Source organism: Jaculus jaculus, chromosome 12 (genome assembly GCF_020740685.1).
Source record: "Jaculus jaculus isolate mJacJac1 chromosome 12, mJacJac1.mat.Y.cur, whole genome shotgun sequence".
In the NCBI taxonomy this organism is placed as follows: domain Eukaryota; kingdom Metazoa; phylum Chordata; class Mammalia; order Rodentia; family Dipodidae; genus Jaculus; species Jaculus jaculus.
The window spans coordinates 1,005,299-1,025,440 of NC_059113.1; the positions used below are offsets into that span (position 1 = coordinate 1,005,299).

Below are 20,142 nucleotides of genomic sequence, written 5' to 3' on the forward strand. Positions count from 1 at the left end.
TGGGTGTTTTCTGCCAGCAATATGAAGCTAACTGCAACACGTACCATAACCTATTCCCTTCAGAAACCTTTCCCTTGGGGACTCAACCCCTGGAGTGTGCTCTCCTTCCTTCCAAACTACTTAACAAGATTATGGACATATAGCTTAGAAAGCCAAACAGGTCACAACTTACTTTGCCTCAGTGGCTCTTCAGTTGGGACATCAAGAAACAACTTGTGAAAGTGCATGTTTGCCTTGTACTGTGGAGATAAAACAGAGATCATCACACCCACTTTTCTTGTATCTCTGTAAACATCACACATTTTAACTTCATAATTTTTCTTCCCCTAACATTTTCTGTCAGGATTCATCTTTTCTGATCTTATAATTATCTAAGACAACCCTTCAATGAGACTTAGCACATGAAGGGCACAGTGGCTCACTTTTTGGCATGGTTAATGCCTTGCTGTGTGGGTAGTTGAGCCACCAGGGCAGGTCTGGGCAGTTTCTCACAGGGAAATAAATAGATTTTGAGTCTTGCTGGGGAAGGCACTAGAGCCAGGGATCACCTTCAGGAGAGCATAGGGCCTAGAAACGTTGAGCTCAGACAAACCTGAGCTTAAGTCTCTGCTCTGCCTTGGCCTTGTGTGTGTTCCTTGTCTAGTCACTTAGCTTCTCTGGGCCTCAGTTTCCTCTTCTGTGCTAGAGGGCAAAGACAATCCCTGCCTCAAAGGGACAAAATCAGGGTAACATGGGGCAACATATCTAAGAAGCCTACCACACAGGCATCACATGGTCAGTGTTCCTGTGTGGTTGTGAATGCAATTACTTAGTCTGTGGCAGGACAGAGACAGACACGCAGGAATTTATACAGGAGTCTTTCCTCTCAAGGGTAGTACAAGGCCCAAGAGTTTGAAATGCTGCAGACTGCCTCATTTGCAAGGCATCCATCTCCATAGTGGTGACAATAAATGATAGTCAGCAACTAGAGCTTATAAAATGCTTACACAAACACCCTTCTCACAATAATCCTGGGAACCAGGTATCCCCATTTTAGAGGTTAGGACACTATACTTCTAGAATGCTGAGAAACATAAACCCAGAGCAGTCTTCCTGCAGCAGGACCACTCTGTTTCATAAGATTTTTTTTTTTTACAAATTTTTATTTATTTGCATTGTGTGTGTGTGTGCGTGTGCACACACCAGGGTCACTTGCAACTGCAAATGAATGCCCATCTGGCTTTATGTGGATGGTTGGGAAATTGAACCTGGGCCAACAGGCTTTGCAATCAAGGGTCTTTAACTGATAAGCCTTCTCCCCAGCCTCCATAGGATGCTTTTGAGTCAGTCCTTGATGGTCCATTATCCAAACCAGAAGTGTTCTCAAAGGCAAATAGGCTTTTTGGGATAAAGAAAAGCTGCAGATCAGGTAATAAAAAGATGGTTCCTAAACATTAGACTTGGCTGCACTGGGACACCTTATCTCAAAAAGAGAGAGAAAAAAAGAGAAAGAGAGAGAGAAAGAAAGAGGGAAAGAAAGAAAGAAAGAAAGGAGGGAGCATTAAAGCACTTGCTTAGCAAGTGTGAGGACCTGGGCTCACTTCCTAGTTCAAGGTTCAACTCTGTTCTTGGCAGCACAGCCTGGGATACGTGTGAGGACCTGGGCTCACTTCCTAGTTCAAGGTTCAACTCTATCCTTGGCAGCACAGCCTGGATACATGAGACCCTGTTTCAAAAAAAAAAAAAAAATTGTGAGACTGATCTAAATTAAAAAATTGAGCCGGGTGTGGTGGCTCACACCTTTAATCCCAGTACTCAGGAGGCAGAATAGGAGGATCGCCATGAGTTCAAGGCCACTGAGACCACATAGTGAATTCCAGATCAGCCTGGGCTAGAGTGAGACCCTACCTCATAAAACCAAAACCAAACCAAACCAAACCAAGCCAAACCAAAAAAAAAAAAAAAAAAAAAAGACAGCAAGTGCTGTAGATATGGCTTAGTCGTTAAGCAGATAGCCTGCAAAGCCTAAGGACACAGGTTCAATTACCTAGTACCCATGTAAGCCAGATGCACATGCATCTGGAGTTTGTTTGCAGTGGCTGGAGGCCCTAGTGTGCCCATTCTCTCTATTGGTCTTTTTCTTTCTCATAAAAAAATTAAAAATTGATAATAGGAAGCTAGGAGGATGGCTTAGTAAAATGCTTCTTTTACAAGCATGAAGACCCCAGCTCAATTGCTAGAATCCATGTTAAAAAATAAAATGAGCCAGGTATGGTGGTGCACGCCTTTAATCCCAGTACTTGGGAGGCAGAGGTAGGAGGATCACCACGAGTTCGAGGCTACCCTAAGACTACATAGTGAATTCCAGGTCAGCCTGGACTAGAGTGAAACCCTACCTCAAAAACAAACAAACAAACAAACAAACAAACAAAAAAGCCAACCAACCAACCAACTTATCAACCAAGCAAACAAAAACCCAGTGTGGTACCTTAAATCCCAGCTCTGGGAGGTGGAGACAGGCGGATCCCTGGAGTTTGCTGACCATCCAATCTAGCCTACTTAGCAAGCTTCAGGCCAATGATAAGACCGTGTGTATGTGTGTGTGTTTTAAAGATAAATGGCAACCCGAGGAATGATATCCAAGGTTGTCTTTCAGCCTTGGAATGAACATGCACACACAAATATAATATATGTATGAAGCATATAATGTATAGTATATAATATATAGACAGACAGACAGATAGATAGGGGCTGGAGAGATGGCTTAGTGGTTAAAGGAACCTGCTTGCAAAACCTGCTGGCCTGATTTCAATTCCCCAGTACTCATGTAAAGATATATGCACCAAGTGGCACTTGCTTCTGGAGTTCATTTGCAGCAGCAAGAGGCCCTGACATGCCCATATGCTCTCTCTCTCTGCCCTCACAAATAAATAAATATTTTAAAAAATTGGCATAGCAAAAAAAATTGATATAGCAAAGCCATGCATAGAGGATTGCCATGATTCAAGGTCAGACTGGGCTATAGAATAAGAGCCTCGCTAAAAAAAATGATGGGCTGGAGAGATGGCTCAGCAGTTAAGATGCTTGCTTGCAAAGCCTAAGGGCCTAGATTCAATTCTCCAGTAGCCACACAAGCCAGATGCACAAAGAAGTGATACATCTGTAGTTCATTCACAGTGGCTACAGGCCCTGGCATGACCATTCTCTCTGTCTCTCTCTGTTTTCAAATAAATAAATAAAATATTTTTGCTGGGTGTGGTGGCACACACCTTTAATCCCAGCACTTGGGAGGCAGAGGTAGGAGGATCACCGTGAGTTCGAGGCCACCCTGAGACTACATAGTGAATTCCAGGTCAGCCTGAGCTAGAGTGAAACCCTACCTCGTAAAACCAAAAAAAAAAAAAAAAAAAAAAAAAAATTTTTAAAAATTGGCATAGGAAATCATGAAGTATCTGACTGTTGATTGGCTCCACAGAGGGGAGAAAAGCCAAAATACTCTTTCTCAAGAACACACTTTACTAGGACAACTGTGGAAATTCAAAATCAATTTTATATTTGGTTAAATTTCAAGTGTGTGGAAATCATTTTAGTTGCCAGGAGGCACATATTCATGTATTTAGGGGTGATGTGTCAAAAAAAGAGAAAAGTCAGAAAGCTAGAAATGTAGGTCAGTGGTGGAGCATGTTCTTTGCATGCAGGAAGCCCTGGGTTCAATCTCTAGAGCCAAACCTCAAAATAAAACAAAAGAAGACCTCTCATCCCCAGACCTGGTCCCAGTAAGGTGTCCTACTCTCTGACAGAGACTGGGCTTTGTTATCCTCTGGGTGATGCTAAAGCAGAGCTGAAATCACTCCTGAACAATTTTATCTATTCACAGGTCTCCTTCATGTGGACAGTTGGTACCTGATGATTTTAATACATAGATGCCATGCTGCCCCCTTTTCTGTGAATTTTTGGACAAGCACCTGCCTATGTGTTGGTCTCTGCTCCTTGGGTTCTTGTCAATGTTAAAGCCCACAGCCTGACACTACCTATCCACGTGCACTGGTTGGTTGGTTGTGGAATCCATATAGACAGAAAACTGACAAGAGGACCTGCTGCTCATCTGTTCTTACAAATTCTTTAAATTGTGCCTCAGCTAGCCCTGCTTAGCAGAAGGCTTCATTCCTGGATTTCTGATCTCCATTGGAGCCAACACTTATGTCACTCACATGAGTCCACACACAGTCCATCCCAGCCCCTCATTACCTGGCTGGAAGATGAAGATTTTTTCCTTTCAGTCTTAGGGTCACTTTTGCTTTCTGTTTTATACTCATTCTTATCACCTGATAAAGTGGTACCATCAAAACTGGATTTTGACCTGGGAAAATAAAACCCAAGGAGATTGCAAGATAAACTGTTTATGCCACTCATTATTATAAATCTTGACTATTGTACCATGTCACGAGAAAGTCTGACACTTGTTTTCTCCTCTAGGTCCTGATAATAATGCATGCCACTCTGAGGGCATTTACACAAGACGTGACTTAGCAGACTTGGAGAACTTCTCCAGGCTGCAGTCACAAGCTGCAGCAATGGCAATGGAGATATGAAAGTAACTGCATCATTTCAAAAGTGTTTTAATCAATATGAAGAGGAGTACTTGAGGCCTATTACTACACAGCAGCTTAATCAAAGAATAGTTCCATTTCAGAATCCATTAATATTTAATGAGCATTCTCTGAGTCGGGCAGTGTACTAAAGGCCTGGGGCCACAAAGCCACCTTTATGCTTAGGGAGCCTATACAAACATGCATCAGACATTTTTTTTTAAGACAGTACATGCCAGATGTAGTAGTGCATGCCTGTAATCCCAGACATGGGACATGGAGGCAGGAGGCCAACCTCCTTATATAAGTGCCCTACCTACACTATGATTTTAATAGCCACTGGTTCTGCCCATGAGCACCTGTAGGAAGTGAAAATAATATCACTGAGAAGACCCGAGAGAGCAATAATGTGTCAAGAAGCTCTGCACCCACAGAGGCTACAAAGGAGCCCCTGGGCCATCGTGCCTTTCCAAATCACCGCAGGTACAGTGGTCCACCTTGTCCCATCTGGCCACAGTCCTTCAAAAGGTCTGTGTATCCTGTTAGTAGGAATTCATGCACTTAAGGTCTACCTGGGCTACATAATGAGAACCTTTCTCAAAGAAAACAAAAAAAACAAGCATAGGCAGTATATGGCTGTACCATATGTTTCATAGATGTTAGAAGGTTTAGACATAATCACAGGAGGCCAGACTAAAGGACATAGACAGAACAATGTGGATTAATTAATCCATTTTTTAAAAAATTGCTGTGCAGGCAAGTGCCTTAACCACTGAGCCATTTCTCCAGCCCTCCATTTCTGTATTAACTTATTTTATGCAATACTGACGATCAAGCCTGGGGTACTGAGTTCACTAGGCATTACCACTGAATGCTCTTCCACTGGGCTAACCTCTTGTTCCACATTGTGGATTTAGTCACAGGGCTATACAGAATGCATAACAACTAGATATGAGAAAAAGAGAGAGGCAGCAGCTCATATGGGGAACACAGCAAAAGTAAAATTAGAAAAGAATATTTTGAATATAGGTCTTCCCTTGTCTTATTAAAGGCAGAGAAGAGTGCTCTGACATTTCTATCAAAGTGATTTTTTGCCCTGACTATTTTAGCAGATGTGTGAACCTGCATTTAACTGTACAGTTCAGAAGAGTTATTTCAAAGTGAACTACTTGCAGGCTTTCTAGAGGTAATGCATGCATGAGTTTCATCATTATGTAGTTGTTTATGGTTATTTGGGAAAATTACACTGATAAGCCACGATTTTACATTGTTCTTCACCATGAGGCTCTATTATATATTTGGTTCAGTAGACTTAAGAAGAACCTGACGAAATGCAAGTGCCACAGAGTGATAGAAGTGACAAACTTTGGGGAGATGTGAGGCTATGGTTTTCTCAGCTGTGAGAAGACAGGCTCCCTGCAGTTCTATCAGTCTATGACCCCACAGCATTCAGATCACAGATGAAGCACCTCTCGGGAATTTCAGGTTACTGAGCCTACGGAGATAGAAACTGCCTGGGTATTCCGGAGACTATTTCTCTGGAAGCTACGAGTAAACATTCAGACTTTACTTGAAAATATAATTATGTTTACAAATGTTATAATAATAATGCCATTGGTGGTGACCACCTGTAATCCTAAGCATTTGAGAAGCCAAAGTTGGAGAGTTATGAACTTGAAGCCTGCTTGGGGAATATAGTAAGTTCTTGGCTAGCCACAAGTACATAGCATCTCAAAAAACAAACAAGAAAATAAAGCAGCAGCAACAAACCCAATAATAATGGGGTATATCGTCTCTATGGACTCATGTTAATGGAATCGCCAAGGAACTGGGCAGATATTCTGAGAACTATGGACTGGAAGCAAACAGAACATATTTTGATGGTTTGGAGAGGCAAGGGCTGCTCTCTGTAGCAGAGGGCCTCTTTACACAGTCATTTCTCTGAGTCTTCTAAACCATGTTATTCTCACTGCCTACAGGTGCCCATGAGCAGGACTAGAAGTCCAGGGCAAAATGAAAGTGCAGGGTCCTTCCCACGGAAAGGATTATGAGCACACACCATTTCCCACAGGCCCTACTGATGCATGGGGAAGTCAGAATAAATCCAACAGTGTTTTCCAGGTGGCTGCTGGAGTTGTTCCACAGTGGGGAAAATGGTGAGAGGTTCATGAGACAATGACATGTTTGTGCCCTGGTGTAGGGACTCATTTGGTGAGTGAGGTCGGATGCTCCAATAGAAAACAGCTACAGGACAGGGATGAAAAGTAAGACACCACAAAACAGGCATGCAGAAAAATCCCATGGGATGTGGAATTTGAAAAGGCAAAGCTAGGTGAAGAATCAAGACATAGGCTTGGTCCTGAGTGAGGCATAGATTTAGAAAGATTAGGTCCTCTGTGGTAGTTTTTGACTGACTGCTGAACACACAGCTACATCTCTCTAGTGATAGCTACTTCTCGCCTCCAGCTCCCAACCAGGCCTCCCTCACAGCCATGGTCACTGGCCATGGGTGGCCTGGTGGGTCCCTGGGGCGGATTCTCCTCTGCTCTTCCCTGTGGCTCTCAGGAGAGTGAGGGCCAGGTGTGCACACACAGGGGTTCCGCGGACACTCAGAGATATCCAGACTCTGCAGGTGTTTCCATGCCAGAGAGAGGATCTCCTGCTTCCAGTCAGCAAATCAGTGCTTCCAGAAAGGGGAGGCAGAGGCTGGGAAGCAGGAGAAAATGAGCTGGAGAAAGCATTAGGGCCAGGATATGAAGATGAGTTCCCTATGCATTCTTGGGTATTGTCTGCCTACAGTAAAACTAGAAACACCAGCTCTCTCCAAAAGCCCAAGCGCAAAACTTCATGGAGGACTCACCACAGGCCCAGACTTCTCTTCTGGTCTGGGGACTCGGCCTCCACCGATGAGGTAGGGGACTGGGTTGCTGGTGATCTGCTGGCCTTCTTTTTGTCATCCACACCATTCTCAGCCTCTGAACTGGAGAAGAGAGAAAAACGCTTCACCTTAGACATCCAGAGGGTGGTAGAAGGAAAAGTGATGGAGTTTCTAGAGAGAGGAATGATCTTCATTCCCCACCGGCAGCTTGTCAACTCCGACAGCTGCGGCCTTTCCAGGTCCCCATTCTAGGCCTCGAGCTGGGCCTTGAGGGCAGGAGCTGCAGGCCACACTGCTTTGCTTGCACAGTCTGGCTGCGCAGGGACTTGCTCAGCCCGAGTCTGTGCCTGTGGGCCCTGCACCCTCAGCTCTGCCCAGCCTAGGTGCGTACTGAACTCCTGATCACCTGGAGGCTGGGAGGGCCCCTGTGCGCAAGCGCAAAGCACACATGGGTGGCCTCCTGCAGGTGCTCGGAACCTCCACCCTCTTTGTTTGCATTTCTCTTGTGTCACTTATCACCTTTTGTTGTAGCTATGATGGTCCCACTTTGGGGTGTTGTTTTAACCAAGCACTTCCCTAAGCAATTTACAGTCTCTAATCTTCACAGCTGCACAGACTAGGTAGGAATTATTACCTTCATTTTATAGCACCTTGCCTTAGTTCACAGAGCTAACATCTGTCTTGGTTAGGATTCAGTCAGTTCTGTTCATTTATAAGGTATTTAGGTATATTTTCTTTCACTTATTTTACTCATCAGTCATCCATTCCTCCCTGCAACCCACTTACTCATCTATTTATCCTTCTTATTCAGTATAAAGGTTCTAAGGCAGGGTGGAAATGTGATTCATCTTTGTGCTAATCTACTAACCACAGGGACTAGAAAAGTGGTAGGACGTCGTCATCATTACTAGTCTAAGTGTAACTTCGGTTAAAGAGAGACAGGAAGGGAATAGAGAATAAAGAAAATCCGTGAAGAGAGTTCTCACACTGAACCACCAGCAAATAGATAATGACCAACAGGGCAGATACAGCAGTAAGCTCCTCTTGTCAGTGACTGAAGATAGCTTAGGGACAGTTTTCAATGTGGGAACCTGGACAGAAGGACAATTGTAAGGAGGACCAAAGGTGTTATTCATGGTTCAGACATTGTCTGATGTTAGCCTGCAGAGCAAAGAACTCCAGAGGCATACTTCTGAGCAGTGAGACAGCTATGGTGTCTCAGCATAAAGTAAGACCTGATAAAATAGCATGGCTATGAGATATTAGCTAATTTTAATACCAATTTACTACCCACTTAGTATTTTCACCTGCTTATGTTCAGGCAGGTAGGCAATGCATTGGTCAGTTAAACCTTGTGGTTGTTTGCTTATCACTTTCCACAGCATGTGAACATAGCAGGGTACACTGGGCATCCTATCCTTGTGTCAAAGTCAAAACTAAGCTTATCTGACAAACAGAGCTAACCACTAAGCCCTATGGATGGCTGATGTTCTCATATTGTAGTGAGCATTTTTCTTTTCCCAAGGAGACAGACACTGAAGGACAGAGACTGGTCTTCTCTCTCTTTAGTTCTTCTCAAAGTACTTAAAGCACTGATGTACATTAAAAGGGCTTAGTGTAGTCTGCACTGTCTTGCACTATATGACAAAAGATATGCTCTATTATTTAAAAAACAAAACAAAACACTGGTGGACATGGTGGTACAGGCTTTTAATCCCAACACTTAGGAGATAGAAGTAGGAGGGTCAGACAGAGGTAGGAGGGTCGTAGTGATTTTGAGGCCAGCCTGAGACTACATTGTGAATTCCAGGCCAGCTTGGGCTAGAGCGAGGCCCTACCTTGGAAAAACAAAAACAAAACAAAACAAAATCCCAAACATTGTTTTGGTTTAAAATGAAATAACTGAACTTTATTTTATTCATTTAATTTATGCTCTTGAAGTGTTTTAGAACTATGAAGTGGCCTGAAGGTCATGCCTGCCTTTTCTCTCTATAACTGCAGAGACATAGCCATTGTGTCTATACTTAACAAGCCTTCTTTCAGCAGGGAGACTAACTTCAATAACCTATTTCAACACACATCGAAATATTTACCAACTTTTATGCAGGGTCAGATTTACCTTAAGCCAACAGGGAGTATCTCCAGCAGGAAGGACAGTTGAACTGACCTAAAAATTATTAATTCTGAAAAATTGTAAAATCTGAATTTTACTCATCATCTGACCAATGAGGTCTAGGGACTGACAGGCATTGTAGTGTTTTTCAAGACAGTCCAGACTAGATACAGCCAAAACCATTTATGCTGAGAACTACTCATTGAGATGCCCAGTTTGGAGCTGGCTCTCCGGACACCTGCAAGGCTTGGCAGATATGGTATTCCTTGCCCTGACCACAGAAGCCCAGCAAGAAGCTGTAGCACTGAGCTGGGCTGGACTTGAGCCCCCTTGACACGAGCCTGTTTTGGTCAGGGACTTCAGTGCAATGCAGGTCCTAAGGGCCAAGTTTCATGAGGTGGCTCCATTCAGGGCTCTAACTCAGCCCTGAAGACTCCTGTGCACACCTTGAGACATCCTGTCTGAACAGTGACTTTCAGTGCAAAACACACAGGTATGCTTGTCAAAAGAGTTTGTTAGTAGACATTTTCACCCCACTATCCTTGAAATTGTGCTTGGGTTCCTCCTTAGTGGCCCTACCAGGGGCCCAAGGATTGCAAAGCTTTCATTCCCACCTGGCCCCATTCCTGCTGCTGGTTTCAAAGCTTACCAGGTACTGACCGGCTTAGTTAATGCCTTGAGTCCAAATGCCTTAATTATGCAACTACTATACTAAGTTCTTTAAAGGCATTGATTTCTGTTTAGTTTTTAAATTTTTATCTATTTTTTATGTTCTCCCCAGCCCCAATTTCTGTTTTTTTTTTTTTTTTTTTTTTTTTTTTTTTTTTTTTTGTTGTTGTTTGCTTTCTTTTCTCTATAGCATGCAGCCCAGCATCTTTCTTATAATGGTCATTTGTATGTTGACTGGTGTGAGGAAGTGAAATCCACCTTTGGCTCAATTTAGTAGATTCAAGCCAGTCAATTACCAGAAGGCGAGTGTTCCTACAAGTGTCCCTTTAGCCTTATCTATAAGGGTCTTGTCAGCAGCAGACTGAAACCCTGTGGAACCCAGACTCCAGAGGCCTGCCCTGCTGGGTTTGAAAGAGCAGCGTGGGCGGGGATGAAATGCTTTCCCAGCTCTTGGGAGCTGGAAGGCTGCTCACAATGAAGCTGAACAGGCTTCACTTGGTCATGAAAATAAATCAGCTTGTTTTTCTAAACAAGAAGACAAAGTCTTTTCAGGGATGTTGACTAAGAGTCAACCGGAAAACAAACAAAACCCCCAACCCTTCTCTCTCAGCAAATATTTATTGTAAAGACCTTTGCTGAGAAGATACTTAGAGTGTGCTAAGTGAGAGGAGAAGAGTGTCAGAAACTCCTAAATGCTCAAGAAACAGCAGAAATCACAACCTTCATCCGACCTTGGCAGGTTATTTCTTCTCCCAGCTCAAATTAAGTATCAGTTATAGGCCCCTGAAGGCCCTTCACAGGAATTTCAGAGCAATGAGGCATCTGTCATGCACAGACCAACAAGCCTGACCTCACTGCATTTTTATTACCAGCTAGGGCAAGCTGGCTTCAATACAACTCTGCCACACACTGTTACTCAATCCTTGAATAACAACAGGCTGCAGGGGTCTGAGGAGACGGCTCAGCAGTTAAAGGCGCCCACATAAAGCCAGATGCAAAAGGTGGTGCAAGCGTCTGGTATTCATTCTCAGTGGCAGAAGACCCTAGCCCACCCGCCCACACACCTGCGAGCACACAAATGAATTGTAACCGCTTTTTTAAAAACAGATCAGCCCATACTTATTAATATTTTTTATTAAGTAGAAGCTTTGTATGGACACACCATGTGTTGGTACATTTCCCTCCCCCTCCCCCGTCCCCATTCTGCTGAGGGCCCTCCTTAGTGGGATTGCTGGTATTCACCATGGACTCGTGGTTATGAGTTATGAGAACAGCAGTCAGTCATTGCGGGGTAGGGGCATGTCTTTGGCTATTCCTTCCCACCCTGTGGCTCTTACATTCTTTCTGCCCCTCTTCTGAAAACTTCCCTGAGCCTTGGGGGTGTGGTTTAAGTCTACCTTAGTGTTGAGTGCTCAGCAGACTTGGATTTCTGCTTTGGTGAATTTTGAGAGTCCTCAGTGTCTGTCTCCACCACCCTGGCCCAGGTTCCCAGTCCCATATTCTTGACTTACAAAAATCTTCCTCGGGAGCTGGGAAGTTGGCTCAGCAGGTAAAACAAGCATAAGTTCCTGAGTTTGGATCCCTAGAACCTGCATAAAGCCTTATTCAGTACTCTGCACTATCATCTTAAGTCTCTGTATGTCTACTCCAAGAAGCGAGGCAGAGATGGGGAAATTTGCAGGCCATCTAGCCTGGCCATTGCAGCAGTGAGCCAGGAGAGACTCTGCCTCAGAGAAAGTGCAAGGCGAGGACTAACTCTCGAAGTTTGACCTCTGATGTCTACACGTGAACCGTGGCATACATGTGACCACATCTCCACGAATGAACACCATCATGTGCACCAAGCTGAGGAAGGTTAGGGTCTTGAAGCCGTGCTGAGCTCTGCTACCACTTCCACACTTCTGCTCTGCTCTGCTTCTTTGGGCTGCTAGAATGTCTGTATTTGCACTGTGGGTGCTGCTCAGAGGTCCCCCATGTGTCGTAAGTGTCACAGCCTTTGTTTGACAGCCACAGAGACACCGCGCTAGCAGGCAGTTCACCAGAAACATGCCTGTGAGGCCCCAAGTCCAGCTGCTGTGTTTCAGCCCAGTGCATTAGCAGCACTGCTCCTCCTGAGCTGGCCTTGACCACAGCCCCAAGGCAGGAATTTACTCTGTGGAGACCCTTTCTGGTGGTAAAGACTGGCTTTTAAAATGATGAACAGATTTTATTTTTTAAAATAAAAGTGGGAGGGGGGATGGGAGATGGCTTAGCCATTAAAAGCACTTGTTTGTCAAGCCTTCTGTCCTGATTCAATTACCCAGCCACCCAAGTAAAGCAGGAAGGGCATTCATTGGCGGCATCAAGAGAACCTGGCATGTGTGCAGCTGGTGCGTGTGCACGCGCACACACACGCACGCACACACACACACACACACACACATACATACATGCACGCACCAAATAAATTAAAATTTAAAATAAAAATGAATGTAAAATTACCTGTGCCAGTATTTGCATAAGGAAATTTATTATATGTACGTGTGTATTTGTTTATTTATTTATTTAAGAAAGCAAATGAGTGAGAGAGAGAGAATTGGCATGCCTCCAGCCACTGCAATTGAGCTCCAAATGCATGCGCCACCTTGTGTGCATGCTTGACCTTGTGCTTGCATCACCTTGTGCATCTTGCTTACATGGGACCTGGGGAGTCGAACATGGTTTCCTTAGCCTTTGCAGCCAAGCGCCTTAGCCGCTAAGCCATCTCTCCAGCTCAGAATTTATTTTTTATGCCTTTACTGAGACTAATTAAACACAATGGTAAACTCAGCCACAAGGAATTAATTGTCTCTGTAATTAAAAAGGAGCAACTTCAGGCTGGGCATGGTGGTGTATGAGAGAGAAAGGGAGAGAAATTGGGCACATCAGGGCTTCTAGCTACTGAAACAAACTCCAGATGCATGCACTACTTTGTGCATCTGTCTTTACCTGGGTACTGGGGAATTGAACCCAAGTCATTAAACTTGCAGGCAAGTGTCTTAACCACTGAGAAATCTCTCCAGCTCCTATACCTTGCTTTATAAACTTAGTGTATGTTGGTACTCTTTCTATATCAATATACAGATTTATTGTCTTTCCTTCCTGCCTGCCTCCCTCCCTCTCTTCCTTACTGTCTCCCTCCCTTTTTTACTTTCTTTTCTATCCTTCCCTTCCTCAGTTCAAAAGGATCTCACAGGCTGGAGGGATGGCTTAGTGGTTAAGGCACTTGCCTGCAAAGTCTAAGGACTCAGGTTCAATTCCCCACTCCATGTAAGCCAGATGCACAAAGTGGTGCACATATCTGGAGTTCATTTGCAGTAGCAAGAGGTCCTGGTGTGCACATTCTATTTGCCTCTTTCTCTCCAATATGTATAAATAAATGAATAAATAATTTTTTTTTAAAAAAGTACCTCACTATGCAACCTAAAGGAGACTCAGATTTGAGGTCCTCCTGACTCAGCCTGTCATGCTGGGATTAGAAGTATGTGTCATCATGCTCAGTATCTTGATTCATTTTAATGACAGGCTAGGGTTCCATTGTAACGAACGGACTATAATTGAGTCATTTCTTAATTGATAGCCATTTAGATTAGATTTAAGTCTGTGCAAACAAGGAATATTACAACAAATGTTTATATTTATTACATGTATGAATATACCCACAGGATAGCTGCCTGGAACTGCAACTGATCTGTCAAAAGTCCTGAGATTTAAAAATGTAGTTATTGCTGAACTGCCCTTGGCAGTGGTTTTGTGACCCACACCACACTATGCAGTACTGTTTACACATTCCTGTTCTCAAAGCGTTCAACTTGAGTAGACATAGACAGCAGGGGGTAGAGAGACTTCCCAGTGGTTAAGGCATTTGCCTGCAAAGCCTAAAGATCCGAGTTTGATTCCTAAGTACCCACAATAAGCCGGATGCACAAGGTGGTGCATGAGTCTGGAGTTAGTCTGCAGTGGCTAGAGGCCCTGATGTGCCCATTCTCTCTCTCTCTCAGATAAATAAATAAATAAACAGCAGAGTACTTGGCATTCAGAATAATATTAATTTTGTAATGTTTGAGATAGGGTGTCATGAAGTTCAAGCTGGCTGCCAACTTGCCATATAGCCAACGATGATGTTGAACTCAAGAATGCTGGGAATACAGACATATGACATGATACCTAGTTTATGCAGTGCTATGGATTGAACCTTGGGCTTTATGCATGCTAAGCAAGCAATCTATCAACTGAGCCCCACCTCCAGCTCCATTAATTATTTTAATAGTGACCACTGTTAGATTTTTGATCTTTGCAAACATGAGGGAAAAAAAGCCCAATACAGTTTTCGTTTGCACTGAGTATACTTTCATATAGCTAGTAGCTTATATTTTTTCCCTGTTTTGTGAATTAGCTCTTTATATGTATATTGTGACATTTTTTGAACAGGTTTTTGATTGAAACATTTAGGAAAAAAACATTTTTATCATAGCTACATTCAGATTCTTGCAGCGCCCTCACTGACTTTTTTTATGCTTGAAGAAATGAAGTCTCATGACACTGCTCAGATGACATCAAATTCCTGGGCTCACGTGACCTTTCTGCTTCAGCTCTCTAAGGATCAAATTAGTACACAAAGTAAAGGGTTTCCTTATAGTATTTTCTGTTTATTTTTCTTCAATTTTTATTATTTATTTAAATGTGTATGTATAAGCATGTGCGTGCTATACTGCACGTGTGAAGGTCAGAGGACAATCTTGGAGTATTTCTCCTCTCCTTGCTCCTTCTTTTGAAACAGAGTCTCTCTTGCCTGAGAGCTTCCAGATTCTTCTGGCTCCTCCTTAGTGCCACGGGCATACTGGGATTACAGGAACATGCGCCACTTTCTACCCAGCTTTACATGGGTGCAGAGGACAAACTCAGGCTGGCAGGCTTGCAAGCAAGCACTGAGCCTTCTCCTCAGCCAAGCTTTCTTATATTTGTGCCATTATACTTTGTTCTCATGTGTTCCCTTTCCCCACTGGAGGATTATCATCCTTGAACAAGAAATAGCAGTATAGGGACTGAAGGCAGAAAATGAAAAGGCAGGTGGGAGTTAATTTTGAAGGCAAGAAGCAGAGATTGTATTGAGGAGATAATCCAGACAGAACACTGAGACGAGTGTGGAGAAGAACAATGAAGAGAAAGGTCCAGAGCAGCCCCAAGGTCATTTGGGGAGGGAGACATGAATACTCATAGGAACCCGCCTGGCAAAAGGAGTATGAGAATCTTGGTTTGATATAATAGGTATTGTTAATAGGCAGAAACTGTATCTAAAAACATCAAAAGGGCATGAAGGAAATTAACAATAGAGACTTTGCAGAGGAGGGTTTGTTAGTTCAGAACATCTTATCAAGTTCCAGTGAGGCAGTTAGGGTGATCTCTTCAAGGGGGGATGACAAGATAGAAATTGGCTAGACAAATGATGACGGCAGCCCTGTCTTTTCCCTGTTCTCTTTTTCCGCAAAAGTCTTCTATTTCCTTAGAAACCTGACAGGATATGAATAAGATTGCTAGATGCCTCAACACATGGCATGAGATCTGGTCTTTCTAGATGCCTAAACACATGGCACGGGATCTCTTCTTTCTAAAAGGAGCTTCCCTTCCCCAAAAACCTGACAGGAAGGTGTGAATCAGATCACAAAACACCTGGACACACCTGTGATCGGAACTGGACTGGCCAGCTCAGCCTCTACCCAATAAATTCCTACTGAAGACCCCAAGCAGAGTCACCAAGTAGGTTTCTGTTTCTAGGGATTCTTCCCTGCTTTGCAGGAGCTCTGTTTCCTTTCCTTCTCTTAGGCTCTATAATAAAAGCTTTCTAAACCTCACCTTCTATGGTTAAAGCACAAACCTGGAGGTCACTGACTCAGCGAAAAAGTTTTGTGTGACTGTCCAGCATCCTAACTCCTGGATTAAAGGCCAACAAAGAATTGAGAATGTCTCTATTGATCTCAAAGGCACCCCTAATTCCTGTATCATCGGCACACAGCCACAGCAGTTTCTTCCACATCTCAGTGCAACACAGCAGAGACCAACATCTGGCCCCAGAGCACCACTTCATTCTGCTCTCACAGAGCTCTTGCTGTTCCTCTTAACGTTAACATGGATGAGTCAGAGTCCCACCTTTGTGCATACTCCTAGTTCTATTTTCCTAGATCACAACACTTCTTAAATACCTCACATAACTCCAAGAGTTTAATTTTCGTGATTCTGATTCTGGAGAAATAGAAAACTGGCTAGTATTTAAAACAAAGAACAAATGACAATTCATCTTCCAAGACCATGTCTATCCTTGAAGAAGTCAACACTGGAGAAGAGTTGCAGCTGCAGAAGTTTCCTCTGCCCTGGAGCACACAGAAGTGATACCCAGGGTTACCCTCCCCAAGCCTTCTAAGCTATCAATGCCTCATTCACTCTTCTGAGACACCACCTCCATTGTGTCCCATCACTGCTCCGCAGTCAACATTATCTTTCCACTGAGCCTTGAATATAAGTCAAGACCCTTCAGAGTCTCTTAGTCTCCCTCTATTATCATTTGGCCTTGTTGGTGTTCTTGTCATGGCCTCATTCATCTCTCTTTGCATATTGGCTTTTGGTTTCTCTAAGGCCTGCAATATCTCTCTATTCTCCAATAGCCACAGTTCTATCCTTGGGACAGGTCCATTATATCCTCCTTTGATGTGAGTCCAGCTTCTAATTTCCAATGTCTGGATATAAGAAATTGTGCAATTACACAGTCACGGTGGGTAACCAACTGCTCTTGATTTGGCTAATGGATCTACTCAAAGGAATGGAATCCATAGCTGGATCTGGGAAACAAGTCAGAACCATATCTAAAAATCGAGCCCACTCTCCATTATTAAGCTCCTACCAATCATGGGCTACAGGAAGGCCTACACCTATTAAATTCTCATTAAAGTAATAATGGTTATCCCATTTATCTGGTGCTGACTTCACTCTCCATTGCAGAATTTGCTTCTCTTTTTCAGATGCAGAACCTGAGGAGAAAATCAGCCCATGGCACCTTACCAGGGCCCCAGCTGAAACAATAGAGAAATTGGGGAAATGAGCAAGAGTGCTGCTTTCTTGGTGAGCCTGGTACCAGCACAAGAGTGAAGGAGTTAGACACAGAGAACACTCAACTCCCACCAAACCAGAGTTTCAGTGATACAGAGGCTCCCAAGACCTCATCACTGAAGTAGACCTAAAACGAACCCAACATAGCTCAGGGAAATTCACAGAAGAGGTGTTGGAAAGATTGTTAGAGCCACATGTTGGGACATTATGCACAGAGACATTGCCTCTTACCCATAACTGATGGCTAACCCCAGAATGCACAGGGGGGAGGACAGGGAGGAGGCTAATGATGGTACCAACATGGCTGTATATACACTGTGTACATAACTAATAAAAAAAAATTCTCCAATTATTACTTGTTGACTAGACAATAAAGTATATTTGCAATGTAAGACAACAAGCTGCATTTTATTTTATTTTTGAAATATTTATTTATTTATTTATTTGAGAGAGAGTGACAGAGGAAGAGGCAGAGAGAAAGAGAAAATGGATGTGCCAGGGCCTCTAGTCACTGCAAACGAACTCCAGATGCATGCACCCCCTTGTGCATCTGGCTTACATGGGTCCTGGGGAATTGAACCAGGGTCCTTTGGCTTCGCAGGAAAACACCTTAACCACTAAGCCATTTCCCTAGCTCCCAAGCTGCATTTAATTTTTTTGTTTATTTTTATTTATTTATTTATTCAAGAGTGACAGACAAAGAGAGAGAGAGATAGATAGAGAAGGGTGTGCCAGGGCCTCCAGCCACTGCAAACGAATTCCAGTTGCATGTGTCCCTTTGTGTATCTGGCTAATGTGGGTCCTAGGGAACTGACACTCGAACCAGGGTCCTTAGGCTTCACAGGCCAGCAATTACCTGCTCAGCCATCTCTCCAGCCCTGCATTTTATTTTTAAAATATTTATTTGTTTGCAAGCAGAGGGAGACAAAGTAAGAGAGAGAGAGAGAGAGAGAGAGAGAGAGAGAGAGAGAGAGAGAGAGAGAAAGAGAATGCAGAGCCTCTTGCCATTGCAAAGTAACTCCAGATTTATGGGCCACTTTTTGCATCTGGCTTTATGTGGGTACTAGGGAGTTGAATCCAGACTGCAAGCTTTGCAAGCAAGTTCTTTTAACTGCTAAGCCATCTCCCTAGGCCAAAAATCTACATTTTTTTTTTTTTTGAGGTAGGGTCTCACTCTAGCTCAGTCTGACCTGTAATTCACTCTGGAGCCTCGTGGTAGCCTTGAACCCATGGTGATCCTCCTACCTCTGCCTCCTGAGTGCTGGGACTAAAGGCATGAGCCATCATGCCCAGCTCAAAAATCTGCATTTTAAGGGAACTTTGCTTTGAATTATATGTTAAAATACATCAGGTGGGCTATATAGACTTGGTGATTAAGGTGTTTGCCTGCAAAGCCAAAGGACTCAGGTTCAACTCCCCAGGATCCACGTAAGCCAGATGCACTAGGGGTGCATGTGTCTGGGGTTCATTTGCAGTGGTTGGAGGCCCTGAGTGCCCATTCTCTATCTGCCTCTTTCTCTCTCCTTCTCTTCCTCTCTGAAATAAATAAAAAAAGAATACATCAGGTAACTTCTTTTCAAGGGTCCTGTTGGTAGATGGCTGTGTTCAGGGTTGTGGTGGGAGGAGTAAAAAGGCCAGCCTTCTCATTTTCCCTGTGTGTAAACTTCCTTCTCAAACTGATGGTTACTTAGGTGAGCAATAATTTGAAACCATAAGGAAACTTGAAAAATACTGTCTTTACTATTAGAAGATACAACAGTAGAAAGAAATACCATAATCAAACTGAATAGCTTCCCCTCAGTGGCATCACGAGGTCAAGTACAGCTGGAAACAGCAAAGGAAAATAATGCAAAAATGCATCAAAGAGGCAGCAAAGGGCTCTTCCCGTCTTCATCAGGGAAGGCTGAGGCTCAGACAGAGGATTCCCTTCGGTGACCTACACCCTCTGCATGTACAGCCCATTCTGCATTGTTCAGTACTAACAACATTTTTTTCTTTTGAGGTGAGGTCTCACTCTAGCCAAGCTGACCTGGATCTCACTCTGTAGTCCCAGGCTGGCCCCAAACTCACAGTGACCCTCCTACCTCTGCCTCTCAGATGCTAGGATTAAAGGTATGTGCCACCATGCCCAGCACTAACAACACTTCTAAAAATATATATTGGGTGGGGAGGGAGGGAATTACCATGGAATTTTTTTAATAATCATGGAAAATGCTAATAAAAATTAAAAAAATTAATATATATATATACTAATATATATATACACAAAATACCCGGGTTTGATTCCCCAGGACCCATGTTAGGCAGATGCACAAGGGGGTGCACACGTTTGGAATTCATTTTCAGTGGCTGGAGGCCCTGGTGTGCCCATTCTCTCTCCCTCTTTCTTTTTCAAACAAATAAATAAAGTAAAGGCATGTGCCACCATGACCAGGCTGTTTCCTTTAAAATTATATATTATTATATATTAAATATATCTCAATTGTAAATGAGAATATAAACTTTTCAAGGGCAGAGACATCAAATATTTTTCATATTTTGTTTTTGGCTTATTTTGTTTGAGACAGGGTCTCATTAGGTAGCCCTGGATAACTCTGAACTAGTTATGTAGATCAAGCTGATTTTCTATTTGTGACAATCCTCCTGCATCTGCTTCTCAAGTGCTGGGTGTGTGCCACCATGCACAGCTATTTTTCATATTTCTTTCTCCCTTCTTCTTTTTAGTGTGTATGTATGTATGCATGCATATATGCATGTCCATAAGTACATGGGTGCACGTGTGTGCAGGTGCATGT

At 43.4% G+C, this 20,142-nt stretch overlaps 1 protein-coding gene across 3 annotated transcripts in view; it reads right to left on the minus strand.

Moving 5' to 3' along the window:
* Gramd2b (GRAM domain containing 2B) overlaps positions 1–20,142 on the minus strand; it is a 136,515-nt gene that overhangs the window by 30,391 nt on the left and 85,982 nt on the right. For all 3 annotated transcript variants that reach the window (XM_004669182.2, XM_045131542.1, XM_045131541.1), the window contains exons 2-4: positions 7,429–7,548; positions 4,228–4,339; positions 173–239 (exon numbers count right to left, since the gene is read on the minus strand). In XM_004669182.2, coding sequence (XP_004669239.1) covers positions 173–239; positions 4,228–4,339; positions 7,429–7,548 — 299 coding nt within the window. The remainder of the gene's footprint in view (positions 1–172; positions 240–4,227; positions 4,340–7,428; positions 7,549–20,142) is intronic.